Source organism: Cyclopterus lumpus, chromosome 19, assembly GCF_009769545.1.
Source record: "Cyclopterus lumpus isolate fCycLum1 chromosome 19, fCycLum1.pri, whole genome shotgun sequence".
Classification (NCBI taxonomy): Eukaryota; Metazoa; Chordata; class Actinopteri; order Perciformes; family Cyclopteridae; genus Cyclopterus; species Cyclopterus lumpus.
In genome coordinates this window covers 13,720,375-13,742,125 of record NC_046984.1, presented here as the reverse complement: position 1 = coordinate 13,742,125, position 21,751 = coordinate 13,720,375, and the positions used below count along the sequence as shown (strand labels likewise).

General features: G+C 43.1%; 1 protein-coding gene across 2 annotated transcripts in view; it reads right to left on the bottom strand.

The window, feature by feature from the left end:
- The window catches only part of nrxn1a (neurexin 1a), a 49,680-nt gene extending 46,386 nt beyond the window's left edge, over window positions 1–3,294 (bottom strand). For both annotated transcript variants that reach the window (XM_034558384.1, XM_034558385.1), the window contains exon 1: window positions 2,562–3,294. In XM_034558384.1, the coding sequence (XP_034414275.1) occupies window positions 2,562–3,294 (733 nt within the window). The remainder of the gene's footprint in view (window positions 1–2,561) is intronic.
- Window positions 3,295–21,751: the final 18,457 nt, after the last annotated feature.

Sequence of the window (21,751 nt, the reverse complement as noted above, 5' to 3'; positions counted from 1 at the left end):
CTCCATCTGTTTGCATGTTTGTGTTACAAGTGTTTGTGCAGGTATTGCATGTGTGTGTGTGTGTGTGTGTGTGTGTGTGTGTGTGTGTGTGTGTGTCAGTGCTGCCTGTGGCTCCCAATGTGCCCTAACCAGCAGCGAAAAAACAGCAGACTGGATTAGACCGGCTTGGATCACACACAATTCTCTCAGCGCAGCACTGAGTTTGTGCAGAGAGCCGATCATATAGCTTCAACTGTCACCTCATCAGTGTATAGACACACACACACGCACACACACGCACACACGCACACACACACCACGTGCAGAAGCAACTGTTTTCATTATCCACGAATCTGTCAACGATTTAGATTAATCAATTGATTGGTCTAAAAAATGCCCTAAAAATAGTGAACAAGGTCACTGGCTATTTCCCAGAGCACAAGGTGAGGTCTTCAAATTGCTGTTTTGTCTGACCAACAGTAAGAAAAACAAAGTTGCTTCATAAACAATAATACAAAACAAAGCAAAGACGAAGATCCTCACATTTTAGAAACTTAAGCACTGGAATGTCTGGCATTTTCCTTTTCCAAATAACTTCATTGAAAGGCTTCAGATAATTAGTATTTTTATGATCTGCCCAATAATAATTTTATTAATAATATTGTCAATAAAATGGTGGTTTTCAAAAGTCCAAAGTAACGTCTTCAGAAAGCTTGTTTTACTCAACCATCATCAGTCCACAGCTCAACGTGATGGTGAGGAAAGGAATACAATTCTCACATTTGAGAAGCTGGAACAAGAACTATTTGTCATTTCTGCTTGACTCACTCAAGGAACTTATTAATTAATAGAATAATCATTGAAGCTCAACTTAAAGCAATAATTATTTCTCTGTCAACTCCCTTCAGCACTATGGAGCATAATGCACCAGTTACCTTTCCCACCTGCTTGGAAAATTAAGACCAGTGTGGTCAATGTGCCGATTATCGCCTTTAGGATGCCTAAACATACAAACACACACTCGCCGCCACAAACATGTAAATACAGAAGATTTGCGTGGCAGACATAATGCCTGAAGTCACTACGAGCCGAGGCCGCTGTCGGCAGCAATGAGCTGAGGAAATGGCGGTAGGGAAGGTTGGAAGAGCAAGGATGGAGAAAACACTCCTAGCATGAGGTCTCCCTATTAGTCCTGTCTCCATGGCAACCTAGGCAATCCCACTGGCCACGAAATGCTATCGTGTGATATGGTCAGGGGGGCTAGAGGGAAGTGTGATGCTGACAGCGGTGCTCGGTGGGGGTGTGAGGTCAGGTCGGTGACAAATGACGCCGTGGCAAGGCCAGGCCATTTGTGTCCGATGCATCCGTGTCATTAAAATATCAATCACAGAGGCAAAAGGTATCTTTGTCGTTTTAAAAAGAAAAGAAAAAAAGCATACAGGAGTCGAACGCGCTATAAATTAAGAATGCAGATTTGTTCTTGAATGAACTGAAGCAAATCTGATGACACACACACACATAACTAAGCAGCGGGAAATTAACGCATTTGCAGAACCGTCCGTAACAAGGTAACTGAGTTCATTAAGCAGCTGCTTCGCTTTTGTAATGGCCGTCATTACGCTGCCCTGTATATCGGCACTTGTATTGACCAAAGGCTTGTTTGAAACTGTTAAGGGCACGGAGCTCTTAAAGGGTTTTAGATATTAAATCATTCGGGAAACCTTTTTCTTTTCTTCTTTTGCCTCCACCACATAAAAGTTGTATTCTTATATCAGGCTGTTTATTGTAACGGTTCTTCATATTTATATAGTGCTACCGACAGGGAACTCTTTCTGCTTTTGGATTGCATAAAAAACACATACTTTGTATTTTACATACACACGCTCACTCGTACACAAACTCAGCATCTCAACGGGCTGTAAGCTGTTCAAAAATAATGGCAGGAGTTCGACTGTAAACACTGCATTTTACCACCCTACGTATTGTCCCTGTGAAGGCCATTTAGAATCAATGCAAATCCATTAACACAGGCAGCCAGGTGGCTGCCATGTAACAACCACTGATGTCAACCCCCTTAGCCTAATTGCAATTAATGTCTCACAACACGAGCCATCAATCACATCCATTCTGGATCTCTATGGTTATTGTGTTTTGCCAAACACACCAACTGAGCCCAGGTAACGGTTTCCAGTGAGTTTGAGGAGTTTGTCTTAAATCTCTCAGGTTTTCATCTCCACAGCTTCACTAAACTGACTGCACTTCCTGTGAACGGGGCTTCTCTTCCTGAGTACTGGAGGCCCATACTAAATTGGGAGTCATTGGCAGCCATAAAAAAAAAAAATCGATATCAAAGATAATCAGTATGCATGTCTTGCACTGTTTGTGAATGCTGCCGGTCCACACGCACCAATTCAAGGCAGCTGTGAAGGTGTGAATGAAAAATAGAAGTCTACACTGCAGGTGTTTGGTGTGTATGCTAAATTGGAGATATGAATCCCCAAAAGTAACTGTTCATTTGATATATGTATGCGTATGTAAAGGATGAGATGTATATGATGGGTCAGCATGGTTCTGGGCCTTACCTTCGCTGCAGTCTTTGCCTTGGAAACCGGTGTCGGAGCAGTCGCAGACGGGCTGGTCGTTGACCACGCTGCACAACCCTCCGTTCTGGCACTGGTGATCCGTCCCGCAGCCAGCTGTTACCGTGACGCCCTCTGAGCTCTCCAACGTCGTCAGTGAGCCGTTGACGCTCACCGCCGTGATCCAGCCACGGAAGGCAGGCTGTTCCCTAACCGAAGGGGATGTGAGGCGCAGGGGCGAGGAGTGGAGCTCTGGTGTCACCCCGCCCATGTAGGTGTGGCTGAATACTGTCATGTCTCTTCTCTTGCTCTTCACTTCCGCCCACCCCTCCAGTCGCCCGTCGACCTCCAACGAGGTGTTCCTCCAGTCCCGCTTGACACGCACCGCGTGCCAGTGCCCATCACTAACCGCCACGCCTGATTGCAGCTCTGCCGGCTCAGCGCAGAAGATGGAGAAGCGCAGGCGGAGGTGGCCGTGGAGAAGCAGCAGCTCCAGGAAGTCGCAGAAGCCCTCGTCATCCAGGTAGAGCAGTAGGCCCTCTTGGCTGTGAGTCCGCAGGCTGAAGCTCAGCACACTCTCGCAGCAGGCGTTCCACACTGGGAACCGGCCCCACTGGCTGGACACGCCACCAAACTCCAGGACCTCCCCTTGGGCATGGCTCCCCACGCTGCACAGGCACAGCCCCAGGAAGAGCAGGGGGGCTGCCACCCAAACACACACCGCCATGACAGTCATGCACACTCTCGCTCTCACACTCACACACACACACACACACGGGAGGAGACAGAGGCTAGAGCTGGGGTGTTCCCTCCAGCCTACAGCTCATGGTGACAACGGTTGGGCCACTTTGAAGAACCCTTCCTGTGTGTCTCAGGTGCGCCCTGCTTTCTAGGGGGTGCTCTTTAGTCGAGGCTCCTATGCGACGCAGCTCCAGGGGGGGGGGGGGGGGGGGGGGGGGGGGGGAGGGGGTCAGGCGGCAGCTCGCTCCGTCCTTTCTGGGAATCTTCTTTTGCCGTGGCCTCTCTCGCTTCTGTCTTCTCTGATATGTTCAACGGCTGCTCTCCATTCAATCTTTCAGTCTTTCATTCTTCACTTCTGACATATGAGATTCCAGGTGTGTGTATGAGCGTGTACGTCTGTGTGAGTGTTAGATAAGTGACAAATAGGATGTGAACTCCATCTCTGTGCCCTAGATAGGGCCTTATCCCCCATGAAGGCAACTCCCCACGGAGTATGAGTGTGTGTGTGGGTGTGTGGCTCACACATTGGTAATGGAGAAAAACGACACCGTCATAGCAGAATGTTCTCCCCTCCTCTCTGTCTTAGTAGGGCAAAACTTCAATTGTGTGTGGGCAACGTACGAGTGTATACGTGTGTGCTTGTGTGAGTGAGGTATATGTGTCTTTCACTGCCACGTCATCACTCTCTCCAGCGACCTACAGAGAGAACAGAGACGGCACAATCAACCAGGGTCACACACACACGCACGTAAACACTCATGCACAAACTCTCTGTCTCTCACACACACACACACACAGCATACACCAGCTATTATTCTCATATTACTCTCTCTCGTGCATTTTATGCTCACACACACACACACACACACACACACACACACACAGAGACATCACATGTGTCATACCAGGCCCAAATCAATAACAAATAATCGATTTATTTAGTTTTTATTACTACAAAGCCCACACATCAAATCTTTTAAGCTAAACATACAGTATACAGGCCTTCAGTGTCCGCACGCGCATACACAAAAGGCTACAAATTGACACACACGTACACAAACAGCACCTCCTCAGTAGATCTCCCATCATGCCGCAGGAGATTTTAAAGGTGGCATACCTGCGACCGCCTTAACGTATTGTTTTAATCACTCCTGACACTTAACAGTAATTGTGCCTGAAACACGAATTTGTAATTGTTCAATTGTATTTAAATGAATTAAATGCAGCAGCAGCAGCGCGCGCTGCGGCGGATGACTCAAACCGCCTGGCTTGATCGAATTAACGGCTCCGGAGCTGGTTTCCAATAACACACATTCACACCTCCACGTCGACGGTAACAAAAAGAAAAATGTCGGCTACACACACACACACACACACACACACACACACCGCAGGCTGCACACAGTTTCTTCTCCGCGAATCTTTTGAAAAGGTGAAAAGCGGCGACATCTCGGTTGTTGATGGACGGGGTGAATGAATGAATGCGGTTGAGATATCGATTCTCAATTTGCGGCCATACCCTCCTCCTCTCCCATTTTTTTTCTTTTTTCTCCAACGCGCCCCGTTACTTCACCACAGCGGGGGTCTCGTCACCTGCGCCTCAGCACTTAACTACAGCTTAGCTAACCGGTCGGTACCACGGTATTCACGTTTATTTTTATTTTTTATTTTGACACCATCGCTGTTTTAATTGACATCACAACCTGTAACGGAGATGTGACAGCCTCGCCCCGTTAATAATAATAATAATAATAATACAAATAAAAAATAAATCCTTCTATGCGGGCATAAATAGGCAAGAAAACCGACTTACCTCACGCACATCCTGTGGTTCCGTGGCAAACAGTGCGGCGCGCGACTCATCGAGTTCCCTCCCGGTTTGAGGAGAATCTCAAAGCCACGAAAGAGGGGAAAGGACCCGCGCGCCTGGTGGTAGATAGAGCCGGTCTACCGGACAGGGACACAATTATCACAGGCTCGCCTCCAGGCGACAAGGTGCTATTGCTCTCTCTCTCTCTCTCTCTCTCTCTCTCGCTTTCCTTCCTTCCCTCGCTCTCTCCCTCTGCCTGACTCAATGTCTCTCTATCTTCTCTCTCTCTCTCTCTCTCTCCGTCCTCTTGAGGAGGAAAAGGTGCAGTCTGATGCTCTCCGCGAGAATCGGCAGAGGGAAAGTCACGTGGTCGCGCGCGCGAGAGAGAGAGTGAGCGAGAAAGAGTGTGTGTGCGTGTGTGTGTGTAGTAGAGAGTGAGGTAGAGGAGATGGGCGGGGCCGCGCGCTGCTGCAGCACCTTGGACAGCGCGCACTCGCCGCCCGCACGAAACAGAAACGCAATTACCGGAGGCAGAAAATAGGGCGAGAACCGGAGTAGATCCGAATGATTAAATCCGTGAGTGACAGTGACGATGGCCTTTACCTCTCTCGTGCTACAGGAGCGAATGTAAGGAAGTCAGCGAGTCAGTGGAGCGTGGGGGGAAAGGACAAAAGGAAAAGGAAACAGGACCTTCTCAATTTACAAATCTCGCTCACTCTATTTCTGTTTCTCACACAATTGCACCCACATATACAGAGCCCACACTTAAATCGATGGGACCAGACATAAACATGGGTTTGGATGGACAAATACACCTTATGGCAAAAATATATGTGGACACTGTTTGGCAAGACCCTTTAGCTCAAATCACAACAATAGTATTTAAAAAAAAATAGTGTGCCTCTATTGTTGTAACAGTTTGGGCAAATCCATTTCCCTTTTCATCCTGATGAAAATGCCCACGTAGACACAAATCAGATCCATAACGAAATATTTTTTTCTCAGGTGTTAGTTTTGGCATACAGAGTGCCTCAACGCCTCCGGGGTGAACTTTGACCTCTCTGTGACGGCTGAATGTGAAGAAATCCCAGCAGCCAAATTCCAACATCTTGTGCATATAACCTTCCGCACACTGTGTATGAGATCTCACCCGCTGTACAGTGTGTGTGTGTGGTCCGATATCGAGTATTTACATACATGAACCAATACCAATATTCACCAATATACACAAAATCTCAAGCAAAACTCATCAGCAAACACACACACACACACACACACACACACACCACACACAGTGCTTTTGCCTTTCCAAGGGAGGGACTCCAGCTGTGTCGAGCTCAGCTCAGAGGTGCTCTCCCTGGGCTCCCTGGGCCAGCTGCTGCTGCTGCTTTCTCTCTCTCTCTCTCTCTCTCTCTCTCCCTCTCTTTCTCTCTCTCCCCACCCCCCTCAATCCATACATGGTTGTGTCTGACTATAGCCAGCACAACATCTGCTTTACTCCTTTTACTCCTTTAGTGCTTTAACACTCACCTTCATCTAGTGCTGTAGCTGTCGGTGGAGGAGTATGGAGCTAGAAAACTGGCAACCGAAGGACGGGGCCTCCTGCAGAAAGAACAGCGTTGACCTGATCGGAGACGCTGATTCAAGACACACTCTAAAGAAACGCTGACTGAACTACACACACATACATCACTGTTTTTACAGTATAGTTGTCATCTTTTTTCCCCGTGTCTGTTTAAACAGGCTGTTATATATTTTCTCCAGCAGGGCAGGCGACTGGTAGGCAGTTTTAATGGTTGAGCGACAGTGTATTATATGACCACACAGCTGGGACATGATGGCTCAAATTGATTTGAGCAGCATATATTTAAGTGAAATGGGTTGACTGCGAAGACCTGCGCTGGTATAAGCATGCAGTTGGTATAAGCATGCAGTTGGTATAAGCATGCAGTTGGTATAAGCATGCAGTTGGTATAAGCATGCAGTTGGTATAAGCATGCAGTTGTGCACCTTGCTCCGTGTGCGCTTTTTTGTGTGAGGGGAGTGTTTGAGAGGGAAGTGGGGAGAATGAGACTGGGGAAGGAGGAGGAGGAGTTACTATGGAAACTATCTCAACATCAGCACCTGGTTTTCAATTGGACAGACCACCACCACTCCTCAAACCCCCTTAAACTCTACTCCCCCCTCCCCCCAATCCCCGGGCCAAGCTGACCTTTTGGACCAAATGGCATTATCAAATAATAACGTTCCTCGTGCAATAGAAAAAAAAACGCCGGAAAATTCTGGTAGAAACACGTTTTCAGTGAGGAGAAACATCCACAAAGAAAAGGTAAAAATCATATGCAAAGCTTTATTACTAGGACACAATTAAAGTTAATGTGAAATGAAGTATTGATCAAATAAGAAATTGATTTATTTAGGAGACAGGTTGAAAAAAAATCATCACAGGTTTTAATAAGATAACACTTTCATGACTCTTTCATCAGAAGACTTGATCGTGTCATTGTTTGCAGCAAAAGTATTCTGAGGATAGATATTCACGTTTGACACAATAAAATCCAGTTTGAGAAAGTGAGTGCTAAAGTGACGGATATCCTTTGAGACCTTTGTGGGAGCATTGCTTTTGCTTGACGAAATCATAACAGAGGATATAATAACCTGCAATCATTCTGAAAGACTGAGCTGTGAACTTCAGGTAACTTTTGTGTTTTAAATGGATTTTGGAATAAAACGTCTTTGTAGCCGATTAAGATAAAAAACTAAGCAAGGGTGTCCAGGCATAAGGGAGGCCTCATTCAGCATGCTGCGAAGCAGGTTATCTGTTTCTGCAAGAGCCATCAGGGCGTGATGTGATGCATCATCAGTCTGTAAGAGGCACAGGGAAATGCATTATACCGTGAGCCTTTTAAATTGCTGCGACTCTATCAGCCAACATTAACCGTGACAGATATGGGCCGCCTCTGATTGCATTAGTCTTTATTGAATGATGAGGCGGAGGAGCTCCATTCTGTACATTCCTCCAACTGCGTTTGCTCTTCCTCTGCCTCTTCTCACTTCCCCTCTCCCTTCCTCTCTCTGACAGGCTGACAGCAGGCAGTGACCCCTGACTCTTTGCCTACTCAGCAGAGAGAAGGTCACTGTATATGTGTGTGTGTGTGTGTGTCTGGGTGTGTATACATATTTGGTTTATATATGTGTGTGTATGTGTCTGAACTGCCAGCAGAGAAAATATACAGCCAAAAATAAATAAAAAACATCTGTCAGCATCCAGCGGGTATGTGTATGTGTGTTGGGCATCAATATTGTGTGCTTGCATTTATGTCAGTTTGGGCTACAGTGTTTGGAGATGGCGAGATTTACCTAGTTTGTGCTGTGAATGGTGACAAACGGCGCAAAGGGGGTTGAAGAAGGGAGGAGTTGAAGTGCCACATGTGGAGGAATCTCAGTTTTCTTTATGTTGCCGTGATATAAACATTGGGGTTATATGCATGAAGAAGACTTACTGTGTCATTTTAAACACTGTACTTACACAGTGGTGCGAGCAGATGCGTATATAAGGCTATCATTTTCAGATGATAGCCTTATATGATGATAGAGTCAGAGAGACAGTCCTGCTTTCATTCATAGAGAGATGTTGGTCTATCTGTAAGTACAGCGGGTGTGTATCCATGCATGTGCATAAGTGAGTTAGTGTGTGTGTGTGCGTGTGTGTGAGAGTGTGTTTGACAGGCAACCACCCTTTTCTAAATGAGATTAAATAGGAGGTTTGTCTCTAATCGTGTTGTAATGAGTTTCTGTGTAGCTCATACATTTACTAATTCCACTTGCCAATAGTGCAAACTGCCACGTGCGCATGTGTGTATACGTGTGTGTGTGTATGTGTGCGTCTGTGTGTGTGAGGTAGGAGAGGTCACCTCCCTGCAATCTTACTCTCATTTATAACAATAGCACTGAGCTGTCCTCATCAAAGAATTTCAATTTCTAAACACAAATAACATTAGCTCATGTGCACAAACATGGACCTGTGGACACTCACACACGTGCACGGGCGCAAGAGCAAACGCGCAGTCCATCTGTGTATGGATCCCTGTGTCATTAGAACTCTCAACAGGCATTAGCATTGATCATCTGACCAGCAGATGGAGAGTGACTGACAAGAGCCAAACAAAGCTGGTCAGACTGTGTGTGTGTGAGTGTGGGTGAAGAGGTTGAATGAGAGGAGAGAACGTGTGTGTGTTTGTGAGGGGTGAGCTGGCTCAATGTGGCCAAATGGGAAAAAAAACTCAAGATCTATAGTTCATTAGCCCTTGCACCACTGATTTACATCTATGTGTGTATGTGTGTGTGTGTGTGTGTGTGTGTCTGTGTGTGTGTGTGTGTGTGTGTGTGTCTGCGTGTGCGGAGCTTCGAGTGTGTCTGTGCGCACCAGAGTGACTATAAATCTTGACCTACGAGCAGCAACTGGTAGTCATGGCGATGCAGCCACTCTCAGCCCGCGGCTCCACATGCCCTACAGTAAAGGGTCAAGGGTCAGAGCAGTTTTGTGCAGTGGAACTGACTTTTAGAGCGGCTAATAAACAAGGAAACCAGTAACACGGAACACATCGTCGCCTTTCACCTTCTACCTTTGATCTTGTGGCCCTCGAAAATGTCACGATAACTGCACAGCACAACGTGGTGAACACTCGAGCACCATGATGCCTACATGGACCTCACATGGACCTCAAACAGCAAAGGAAGAGATCAAATTCAACATCATCCATCTGCATACCTGATCACATTTACTGTGTCGTGCACACACACACACACACACACACACACAAACATCATGAGTAAACCACATTGGGATTTCATTCATTTTCTGGCCAAAATGATGCAGACACACAAACATTATACTGATATAGACCCTTTTACAGTGTGTAAACGATGACGACAAATGTAAGCGTGGCAATGCCTGGGTGCAATAGCTTGTCAAGGGCAATAACCACAAAATATTATGAATGCAACCCAAAACAATTCGACGGTCCAGATCTATGGACGCGTAGTGAGTAGGTAGAATTGATAAGTGGCCCAAACTTTAGTGGCCAGACATATACACGTATTTGTTAGAGATAGCATGTAAAGTTACATGAGCGAGCTAACAAGTCACTATGCTTAAAATCCATAATCTGTGGTCATGTACAGAACATCAAATACTGTGACATGGACTCAGAGTTCTGAGTTTATGGAGTTTTTAAATGGGCGCTACAAACACAAGCATATTTTGATCATTTTATTGGTACGCTTAATAGCTTTTGAGCCGTAGGCACCGCCGGTGTTTCTGTGGAAAGAGTGGCCGTGTAAACTGGTGACTCTCAGCCGAATGTGTCCGTGGCCGCACGCACAGGGCGTCCTTGTAAATGCCTTCTATCAAGTTAAAATACACACTCATCTCTGTTTATCATCGATGCCAACCGTTAATCTAAGTTTCTACGCTCAGCCGTGGACCAACTTCGTTTGAAAGTCACCGGGTAACGCGGCCACTCGTTAAACTAAAACGCTTGTTTCTCTGAAACGGTCGTGATACTGTCGGAATCCCGTCGAACTGAAGTCAAGTGTTGGAATATCGATTCTGACACACATTAAACAACCTGATGTTGTGATGCTTTTTAATAGTTTTAATTCAACGTTTAAAGCTTGCTAACTCGTCCGGAAGGCTATCGTCACCTCTATTTTCAACATGCGCATTCAGGCAGGTTGTAAAAGGGACATGATCGGCTTTAATCAGGGATTTTATCATGGAACACATTTTGACACAGGTTAGAAACACTAAATGAATGATGGCTCAAGTCCCCTTCAGGGTGCTGGCTCACTGGCACACTGTCTCTGTTTACTGGTACCCTTACATTTCAGCCATCATAAATGTTATTAATAACACAAAGTCTGTGCAAATACAACACGTCTGCTGGGGAAAAGGCCTGTTGTTGAACACCTAATTCTAAAACCATGGGCATGAGCAGCGGCGTTGACAAGTGAGATGGGAATTGTTTTGGCGGCTTAATTAGAACGCCGGATTGGGATTGGGAATATGGTGGATGATGTGGAGGATGAGCCTTGTCTCGTGTGGATGTGGATGTGGTTGATGTTCTTCCACACTTGGAAAACCATTTCTTCATGGACCTTGCTTTATGCACAATGGCTTTGTCGTATTGAAACAAAAGCTGGATGTGCTCTATTGTCTGTATCATCATTGCATGCTGTATTATTAATGAAAAACAGCCCCCGACCAGGAGCACACCAAATGTAGTTTGTATTGATTACACACACAAAGTGGCCCATATGTGTGTGTAAAGGTGCACGTTTGTTGTCTTAGACCAATGCAGTGATGGGTAGCATGAATTAGGAAGTGTGAGCAGGGAGAGGAGGGTTACTATGACAACGGGGGAGAATGTTCCAGGTGACAGTGAGATCGTTGAGATGCTAATTGTCCATTTTCAATCCTCCATAAAGTTTAACGGCCACTCTGCCTCCACATGTTATTCTAACGCAGTCACAGAGTATACCTCTGGGATGTACAGCTATTCCTCTGGCTCTCAATCCATCCTCCCCTCCCTCTTTTCTTTCATTTATAATGACCCCCCATCCTCCCTTCACATCCCTCCATCTCCTCCTCCTTCCTCCTGGCAGAGGGAGGACGACTATGTAAATATCAGAGGCGAGCTGGAGCATATGTGTGCATCTCTCATGAGGCCAACCAACACCTGATGATCAGACTCTCTTTCCATCCATCTCTCTTTTGCTCTTGTTTCATTCGCCTCGTCCTTGCTTTCCTTTCCCTTCTCTTTCTTCACGCCCTCTCCTCATTTCCTCCTGTCCAAATTCATCTCCCTCTAAGTTCCCTCTCCATTTTCGCCCCACCACCACCACCAACACCACCGCCCCCTCCTCCTCCCGCTCATTCCCCGCTGTTTATCTCCACCGCCGCTCTCTCCCGATGCAGTGCGTTTAACCACTTTGTTCCCCTTTAAGATAAAGATAATTAAATCAGCAGCTAAATGAGAGCGAGTGTGCTGCTGGCGTCACCATGGTAGCGCTTTGATGTTCTTTTTCAGCGTGATAGTATCAACATCAACTCATCAGTCCAAAACTACTGTTGCGCACACTCACACACATGTGCACAATTCATGCATTCACACACCACGTTCAACCTACCACCTCCCTCCCCCGTGCACACTAAGACAGATTCGACACACTAAGCTCTGCTGTCTTATTTCCTGTCATCCAACCACAGCATTCTTTACTGTTGATCTCACCCACTTTGCTTCCTTTTTCCCTTCCCTCTCTAGACCTCTCTTCTCTAATCTTATGCCTCTCTCCCTTTCTCTCCCCCGCCCCCTTCCTCCCTATCAGCAGGTTGCTAGGCAACTGCGCTCCATTGATCTAGAGGAGCACGATGACAAGCTCCCATAACTGTCATGAAAACACACACACACACATACACACACACACAGGCACACACATGAACACACACATAGTTATTGCAGATGTGTAGTAGCACCTTTAGAAAGAAGGCGTCCTCGCTTATCTGATAAGGACAAGTAACGGGAGGAGAGAAGGAGGAGGGACAGAGTGATACAAATGACAGAAGAAAAGGAGGAGGAGGAGAAGATGGCTCTTTATGTCGCCTACTTACTCATACCCTCTCTCTCCAGTCTCAAGGCTTGTTCCCTCTTTATTCCTTTAGCTTTCCCATGTAACCCTTGGCATCCCTGGAAAACAATTACCTCCCCTAGTGGCCTGGCAACATTTCCAATCATGGCCACCTCATCTCCTCAAGCTAGGTTCCCTTCCATTTGTGCCTCCACTGTCACAATAATATGAAACAAAAGAGGAGACGGTGGGTTGAAAGAAAGAGACTCTATAAATAGTAATAGATGCAAGGTGAGGGTGTAAAATATATGCATTTTCATTTACAGATAATGGAAATGTCAATATGTGTCGAAGTACGATTAAAAAATGACTTAATAGGTAATGTCAGGTTGAGTGATGCGTTTTGTGCATCATGTAAGGCTTGTCTCAATAAGGGGAAGCAGAGTAGCAGAGCACCTAAAAAGCTCACTGATTCATACAAATATATCTCATTAGTTTGACCTGTACAGTAATCAAGTGACAAAATGACTAATTGGGGTATTACAGATGGTTATATGCTATTTCCTTGAGTTATTTACACTTTGGTTTATGGTTTAAGTACAGAGCCAAGCTAGCTGTTTCCCCTCACTTTGACTCTTTATGCTAAACCTGACTAATTAGCTGCCCGGTAGATCTTAATATTCGGGTTGAGAGAGAGAAAGGGAACGCACACCAATGAACGTCTGTTAAATTAGTTCATTAATAAATACATTTTCCATCTTAGCTATGAGTGTGCCACTATTTTTCCTTTACATTTCTATCTTAATATCAACTTAACCTTTTACACCCCAGCCTATTTTTGTAGGATTCTGCTCGAAAAACATATCCAAACTAAAAAAGGGTGTATCTCCTCTACCACAAGGGCTATTTGAATAATGTTGGTGTTATAATAAAGTAAACACTTGTGAGAATACTTCAGATGTGTAAATATCAGCCTATATGTTACTGGTTAAGATTAAATGAAGATGGCACACAGCACAAATTAAAACAATTACAGGTTTGCCTTGTAAAAAACACTTATTATTATGATTATCTCTTTGGAATGATGCAGCTAGTCTGGTTCTCATGTACCAGACTATATATCTCACTTTTATATTACTAATGGGGTTCAATACATGCAAATACAGCATACAAAAATTTGTATTAGTAATTTGAAAAATGTTTACTATTGTGTGAGTTGTGTTTGGACCATTTGAAAACGGCTTACTAATTATTGTAGCTTACATTCTGCTGTTTAATTTGATGTGAAACATCATGATATTATTGTATCATTATCTTTATGGTTTTACCTGAAAACCTAGAGACTCCTAATTCGGACCCTTATTTAGGGGCTGTGGGGTGTAAAAGGTTTTAAAGGCTGACGCTCAGCAAGAAAGCAAAGAAGCGTAAAAATTAAAAAATTTCTCTGAGTGATATTGTCTCCTAGATTCTCAGGACATTCAATCAGCAGCCCTGTTTATGTGATATATCTGTTATAATCAGCTGATTGTGGAACACATTATCAACACTTCAAACCACATTGGATGATTATCAGCAGTTAAATCAGTGAACATCTGTTTTTCTTCATTATCGTCACCGATTGCTATAAATAACTCATAAGCCTTGATAATTCAACAAGATTTAATTTCTTCAGTCTGCTATACCACTTTTTTTGATTGGCTCTGATTTAGCTTGACACATTTTATACATTATAATTATATCCATTCCTGAGACATTCTGTGAACTCTAAGTTGCTTCCTATCTTTCCTTTCAGAGACCTTTGTCAATGTGATGTCATTGTGCTCATTAAATGCTCTGCGTTATAGTGTTATCAGTGGCTACATGCACCATTTTCTGGACTTTGTCTCTTCTCTTGGACTTAAAGTTGAAGAAAAAGTACAAAATAAAATGAGAAGGCCAAGGCAGAGAGAGAAGATTGGGTCATCTGTAAAATGGCTAAAAGGAAGCAGGATGTAAGGATGGAAAAAGACAAATTCATATTTTGACCTGATTCTGGAGCGAGATGAAGAGTTACAGGATCAAAGTGATTACACTCATTCCTGAGGGGGACATGAATGTCTGCACCAAATTCTGTGCCAATCAATCCAGTAGACATTGAGATGCTCTACAGGGTAATTGGAAGCTTTAACCTGCTATTGGCAAAAAAAAGGAAAAGTTTGAGGATTACCAAAGTCATGAGGATCCATTCATGGCAACACATTCAACATCGATCGTCATTTGTGGTCGCTTTCTTAGCAGGGAAAGTGAATAGCTAAGAAAAATATCAACAAAGAAAACCAACGCATGTTCTTTTTGAAAAATGGCTTTAATTGAACATGGGGGGGGCGGGGGGGGAGGACACGCTTTGATGGTGGAGGACAAAAGGACAAAAATGTCATTCATGATGCCTCAAGGCATTCAACGACAGGAAATTACTTCATTAATTTTGAAAAATTATATTAATGACTGGTTAGCTTTTAAGCTCTGAAATAGTAGTAGCAAGGTTTAAGGTCAGAATAAGAACGGCAGATGAGATGACAATATTTACAGCAAAGAGTGAGAAAATGTTCCTTTCGGTGGCTACCAGCAGCCCGTGAGTCTGTCAAGTGTCCAGAGCAAAATGTTCTGTCTCCAGCCAGAGTGACAGACTCCCTTTCATTATCACAGATCACTCCTCTTCACCTGCCAAGCTCAACATATTCACTGACAGCGCCATTCTTTTTCGTTGCCTTCACACTGTTCTCCGCCTCTAAATTCAACACATCTTTGAGATCAGAAAAGGAATACAATGGAGTAAGAAAGAAAGAGAACTTTGATGAATCCCCCAGTCTTTTACACCTCTTCATCTCATCTTTTCTTCCTCACTCCAGTTCTCTCCCTGACTTCAGTACAAACTCCAGCAGCTTTACGCTGGCTCCTCTCCAGCAATTATCCGGTTGGTTCCACTCTGACGCAACTCAGACTCCACTCATCATCTTCTTCGTCATCAGCTCCTGCTTCCTCAGTAAAAGCGAGACTCCCTCTCTGACAACAACTCCTACTCATCTCCAGGACGGGAATCAGCTCCGGCTTTGCTCAAAAATGTTTCTGGCTCAATCTTGGCTCCATCTCTTCAGTGGCTCTTTGGACAGATTGGCGCCAACACCGGCTCTGCTCTGATGTGGCCATGACTCCACTTTGGCCCTGACTCCATTTTGACTCCGAGCCAGCTGTCCGCCGGCTCTGGCTTTGACTCATCTCTGCTCTTAAACCAAAGACTCGAGGCTGTTCTATTAAAATATGCCAGCACATTGGTAAGACTTTATTTTCGACCCAAAGTTGTGCCTGAATAGTAAATACTGATGCCTCAGCGTGGCTCTACTCTATGTATGACAATGTCATTTGGTCGGTCCACCACTCTATTACAGACTGAAGTACCTCAAGAACTATCAAATGTATTGTCCTAAAACATTGTACAGATATGAATCCTAATGACTTTGGTGGCCCCTTGACCTTTCCTGTAGTGCCACCACTAGCTAGACATTTTGGGTGTTCCTGGACAACTATTGTATGGAATGGCATGCCATTTGGTACAAATGAAGGTATTGCCTAAGTTCAGTCAGAAGCCTGTCATTTATTTCTCATACTTGTGCCAATCACTCATTATTCACTTGCTGTCGTTGTTGCAATTACATGGTTAGCCTATCATCTTGCTGACGTCTCTTTTAAATGTGACTGTCTCTCTACCTTCAGTTCATTCATGTTGCTGTTACGCACCCCTCCGCCTCCCCTTCCCCCTTGATCCATCAGCTTCATCAACTCATCATTCTATCAGCCTCATCGGCACCACCTCCATGTCTGGACTCCACCGGGGGGATCTATCTCATTGCTGATCGGGGAAGACGGCCCTCGATTATAAATCTCCCTGTAGAGTCCAAGAGCCAAAGACTCTGAGATTTTATCATCTGTTAACAATAAACATTACCCTATCTTTATCTGACTGGTCTCTCCTTATTGAAATACCCCTGGTGCCCAGAGGATTAATCCTAATGACTTGACTGGTGTGATTGGAAATGCCTCTAACACCACCACAGAGTTCACATTTGTTGTTAAGAGTGAAATGTCTCATCAAACTCTTGGATGGATTGCCATGAAACTTGGTGCAGACATTAATGTTCCCTATTGGATGAATTAAATGTGTTTTAAACTTTTATTCATGATCAAATGCTGCAGGGATGATATACTTTTGTACCCCTGAAGTCAGCATCAGTGATAAAAAGCCAATTGGATTTTGGATTATTTCTGAAAATAAGCTCTGTGGCAAACACAAGTTTATGATACATATATATATATATATATATATATATATATATATATATATATATATATATATATACGTTTTCTTCAGCCTGATATTCTTCAATTAATGCCACTTTCTATTATTTTTGAAGAGTTAAAGCAAACACCAGAAGTAAAAAGCAAACGTTTGGCTACAAACCAACTACACCATGGTGGTACGAGCGTGAGTCAGCACAATGAGGCGTTGAAGGCGGACTAGTCTGTGGGAAGTCTCAATTAGCCTTTAATCGCCTTTTTTAAGACACATAAAAGCTTGAAAATTCACGAGATTGGTATCTGCTTTCATATTTTTTTTTATCATAGAACAAAACATTAAAGTCTCTTAAGCTTGTGTTAACCAAAGACCTTTTTTCAGGCATCTAAAGAAAAAAGTTCCAAACTCATTTTGAATGGTTGCATAATATTCCATTTAAAACTTACCATCGGAGCAATTCCTACTTTTAAATGGAAATTAGGCTTTTTCTCTGATATTTATTGTTAATTTTTTTTATATTCAAGATTAAATATTTACACTTTTACATCCCACACATCCAGTCTGTCTCCTATTCTGCTATTCCCAAAATGGATCATTTTAAACTCCTGGAGCCAATAAATACCAAAGGAAGTCCCTTCTGATCAGGCTCCTATAACACTTCACGGTTCTCACTCAAACATGCTGATAGACTTTGTTATAGACTTTGGTTAAGCTTGAGGAAGCTTAAGAGTATTAGTTGACATTGCAGCAACTGGACGTAAGCCTTATTTATACCAATTTTCTTTGGGGGGGGGGTATCTCAAATCCCTTCAGCGATGTCAGTTTCAAGTGAGGACTATCTCTTTGTAGTTTCTCACTACATGCAGCAATAAAAAAGATGTGGACACCATTTTCAAAAGGTTACAATGACCCCAATTTAATTTATCTAAGTACAAAATTAAAAGTGGAAAAGACAGTAATGTTTAAGTGCATTACTGACAGAGGTTTTAGGCTACTATTTTGTTATCAGTCAATGAGGAAAAGTAGCCTGTGGTTCATTATTAAAACAAATTAAGGTCAGCAGTGCTCTAATTTAGGTGTAAAAAAACCCCATCTTAGTCAAAAGACCTTTTTCAAGACATGTGCTGACTTTTTGTCTGTTTTTGGCAGAAACTTCAACTTTATAATCTAATTCTGAAAAGATGTATTCACTTTAAGCCTCTATCATCACATGCACTCCAAATGCTCGGCCGTTGGTTGCTGCTAAGATTTATATTATTACATCTTTTTTGAAGGCGAATATCAGTCATGCCAAAGCAAACAGGATTCTCTTTATGTTATTCTAATTAGTCACTGCTTGTGCTGGTCCTACACTTTTAGAGATGAGGTTTTTGCAGTCTCAGTGTAAAAACAGAGTCAAAATAGATAATATTGACTTGCTAATAATTACTTTTCTTATCTTACAGTCCTTCACATCATCATTATCTGTTGCTACACCCCAAATTGAATCACACTCTCGGGCAAGTACAACAGTGCTGATAGATGTGGCTGCGTTCACCGAGCCTGCGTGTGAGCAAAACCTCAGCAGTTCAGGATCAAACAGTCTGAGGCCTCAGAGCCAACGATGGCCCACTCAACTCTGCTCTCGACATGTAGTGGACTTTTATGACTCGCCTAATTCCTCACTATGGCTGCTGAGATGGAGTCAGAAGTTCAACAGCTTTTGTTGTGTGTGCAACCACTGCTGCTGGAGTGAGTCAGTGTGGCGGAGACCTTTGGATGGGTTTTGTAGACCACGATCACTTCAGAAGCACAACGAAAAAATCTGAGGTTAGTTCGACAATCATGCAGGTTGCTGGTGGGAAAAACGATGTTCCACTAATTGAAGAAATGTCTCAAATGTCTCAATGTTTCAAAGAGCGGGTTAAGGAGGTAACTGCCATGTAGACATTTTACAACGCTGACAGAAAGCAACTGGGCTAATATCACTATGAGCAATAACAACAAATTAAAAGATTGCTCTTAAATAACCTTCAACCTCGGCTGCAACAAACAAGCTTGAACAGAACAAACGGTGTTCTGGATGTTGATTGCTCCATTCAGCAATTTACTATGTAACCAGATTAAAGAGGCTGCGGGAAAAAAAATACAATAAGGAAAACCCACTCAGAGAAAAGAGACAGAGTGGGACCGGTCTTAAAGGGGCACTCTTTAAATAAAGTATTGCTCTCCCGTAATGATGAGGGACAGGTTGAACAATCGGTGCAGCAGCGACTGAGATATCCTGATTTGTATTCCCTAGTCAGGCTGTTCTCATTCAGTATTCGTACTTATACCTATAAAAAGTAATGCGCTGTAATTTGGATTTAACACAGGTAATCTGGACCCAGGACATGCAGGGCTGTTGCTAAGGAACTCAGGTGATGTTTTGTTAAGAGAGACAAATTCCACTCAGAGCTGGGAACCACAGAAAACTGTATCGGCTGTTTTTAAAGTCTGTGTTCTGTACTGTCTTATCACGTTAAAAATAAACTGGCTTTGATGGGTAACATTGGTGCGGTATCCCTAAATGCAGATGTTCCTTAGCGAATGGAAGCCACTAAGAATTACTTAAATAAAAGAGAAACTGGTGGAGTGGTCACCTCCTTAGTGAATAAACATAAAACTGAAGACACAAAGAAAGTTGAACAAAGGCTCTGCCGTTGGAGAAGGAACACCAAAAGGTGCAGCACAGGAAAAAGAGGAGAAAATAAATTGGAATTATTGTAACGTGTATGGACAATGGGAGAAAAACGCTGATGAAGGAAGACACAAGTGAAAAGCCACATACTAGCAATGATGAATTGTTTTGGATTAATTACTTATTTGATTTAGTTGGATTGAACCGTTGATAAAGTGACTCTTTTGATAACATCAGGAATAAAGAGTGAATTACAATAGATTTTATGTGGATTTCTAAAGTCATATAATTGCTTCTGGTCAATATTAGAATTTAAAACCTTCAGTGTTTAAAATGTAACGATTTTCTTGCTCACACCACTTTTTCCAGTACATTTTATTCACATTCATTCCTCTTGAGTTATCTTTATATCTTTGTTTTATATCTTCCAAACAAGAGATAACACATTTGCCAAATTCACCTAGTGCGTGTTTCTTTAACAGAGGAAATAAAACATATTTTGCATCATGAAAACTCTTTTCTTAGACAAATAACAGTCTGTAAAGGTGACTGTTTATATTTCCCGAAATAAACATGTATACAAGAAAAAGACTAAATAAAATATTTTTCCGACCAAAGACAAATAGTGCTTAAAAGGTGAGCCCACGGGAAAGTTTGTAAGCTGTTTGTGGATTTGAACCACAAACAAATGAGATAACAATGATGTGTGCATGCGGTTTAAGATATTTGGAGAAGGATTTAGCCTCTAAGTACACATCTGTGTCGCTCTGTAGAGGTTTACAGTTGACATAAAAGGCTGATAATTCTCACAGCAGGCAACATTACCTATTTGATGCAGCTGCATTTACCTGCTTTAAATTACGGTAATTGCTATGACATTATTTCTGATGCTTCACACAGATTTACGCACATCCCCACCTGAGAGCTGACCTTTAGTGAGCAGCAGGTTTGGTTCTGGTGTCTTGAACAAGCTTGTCTGATGTCTCCTCAGCAGCATTTTTGCAGCCCAGTTGTGGATTCCAACCACAGATCTGCCCCTTCAAAAGCAAGGCTGGTGAGTTACGTAAAATGTTTGCCGACTAGCTTCTCTCAGAGGCAGACGAATGAGCGGGGCTGCTGTACATGGAGCAAACATCCCAGGCCAGACTGTGGCTGTCCACTTTGTTTGGTTCTGAATCAGTGCTCACATGCATACAAGATGAGCATGTTATTTGGGAGAACACACAATGAAAATCTGAGGGAAATAGAAACTTAGCACCCCCTGGTGTCAGGACTGAAGCCCATATTGCTTGTTTTGTTTTGTTTCCCCCCCTTCGTGTTTTAACAAGTGGACATTCATTGATAATTAATTTATTGGTGTATGTGAAAGGTAGCCTACATAAAGCTCTGGTAGATCCGAACACGTTAATTCATTCATTAGAATGATCATTAAACAAAATATAACATTGTTATGGTTCCACAAGAGAAAACAAGGTCACAGAAATACATTTATCATTTATTAATGTGTCATTGGATGGGAAACCTGGAAGCATTACAAAAGTGAAATGTGCATCCAATCTTTTTCGTTATTCCACATTTTTCAACGAAGAAACTTAATAAAACAAATTCTAGTTAATTGGGAGATGCGTGCTGCTACTACTTTTAACTCGCAACAATATTCAGCAGTTTACGGGATTTTTGTTTTTCTCGACCGGTGAGGGAATATTACAATTTGAGAATATAATTTGTTTTCGTGCTATTTTCAAACCTGGGATTTCATGGCAATTTGCTAATAAAAAAAAAAGCACAACAACTATTTCTCAAAGGGGTGAAGAACTCGCTTTGTCCAGTCCATTAGACTTTGTACTGAAATAGATAGAAACATCCGGAATAGCGGATGGCCTTCAAAATAAAAGTGGAAGGCTGTTTAAAGTTATGCCTATAGTGTTACGACGTAGGGTTAACACAACAAAATACGATAAAAAAGCAACATAGTATTGTGATTAGCTGCCGAGAACACCTCTATGAGTTAACGTTATCAAAAT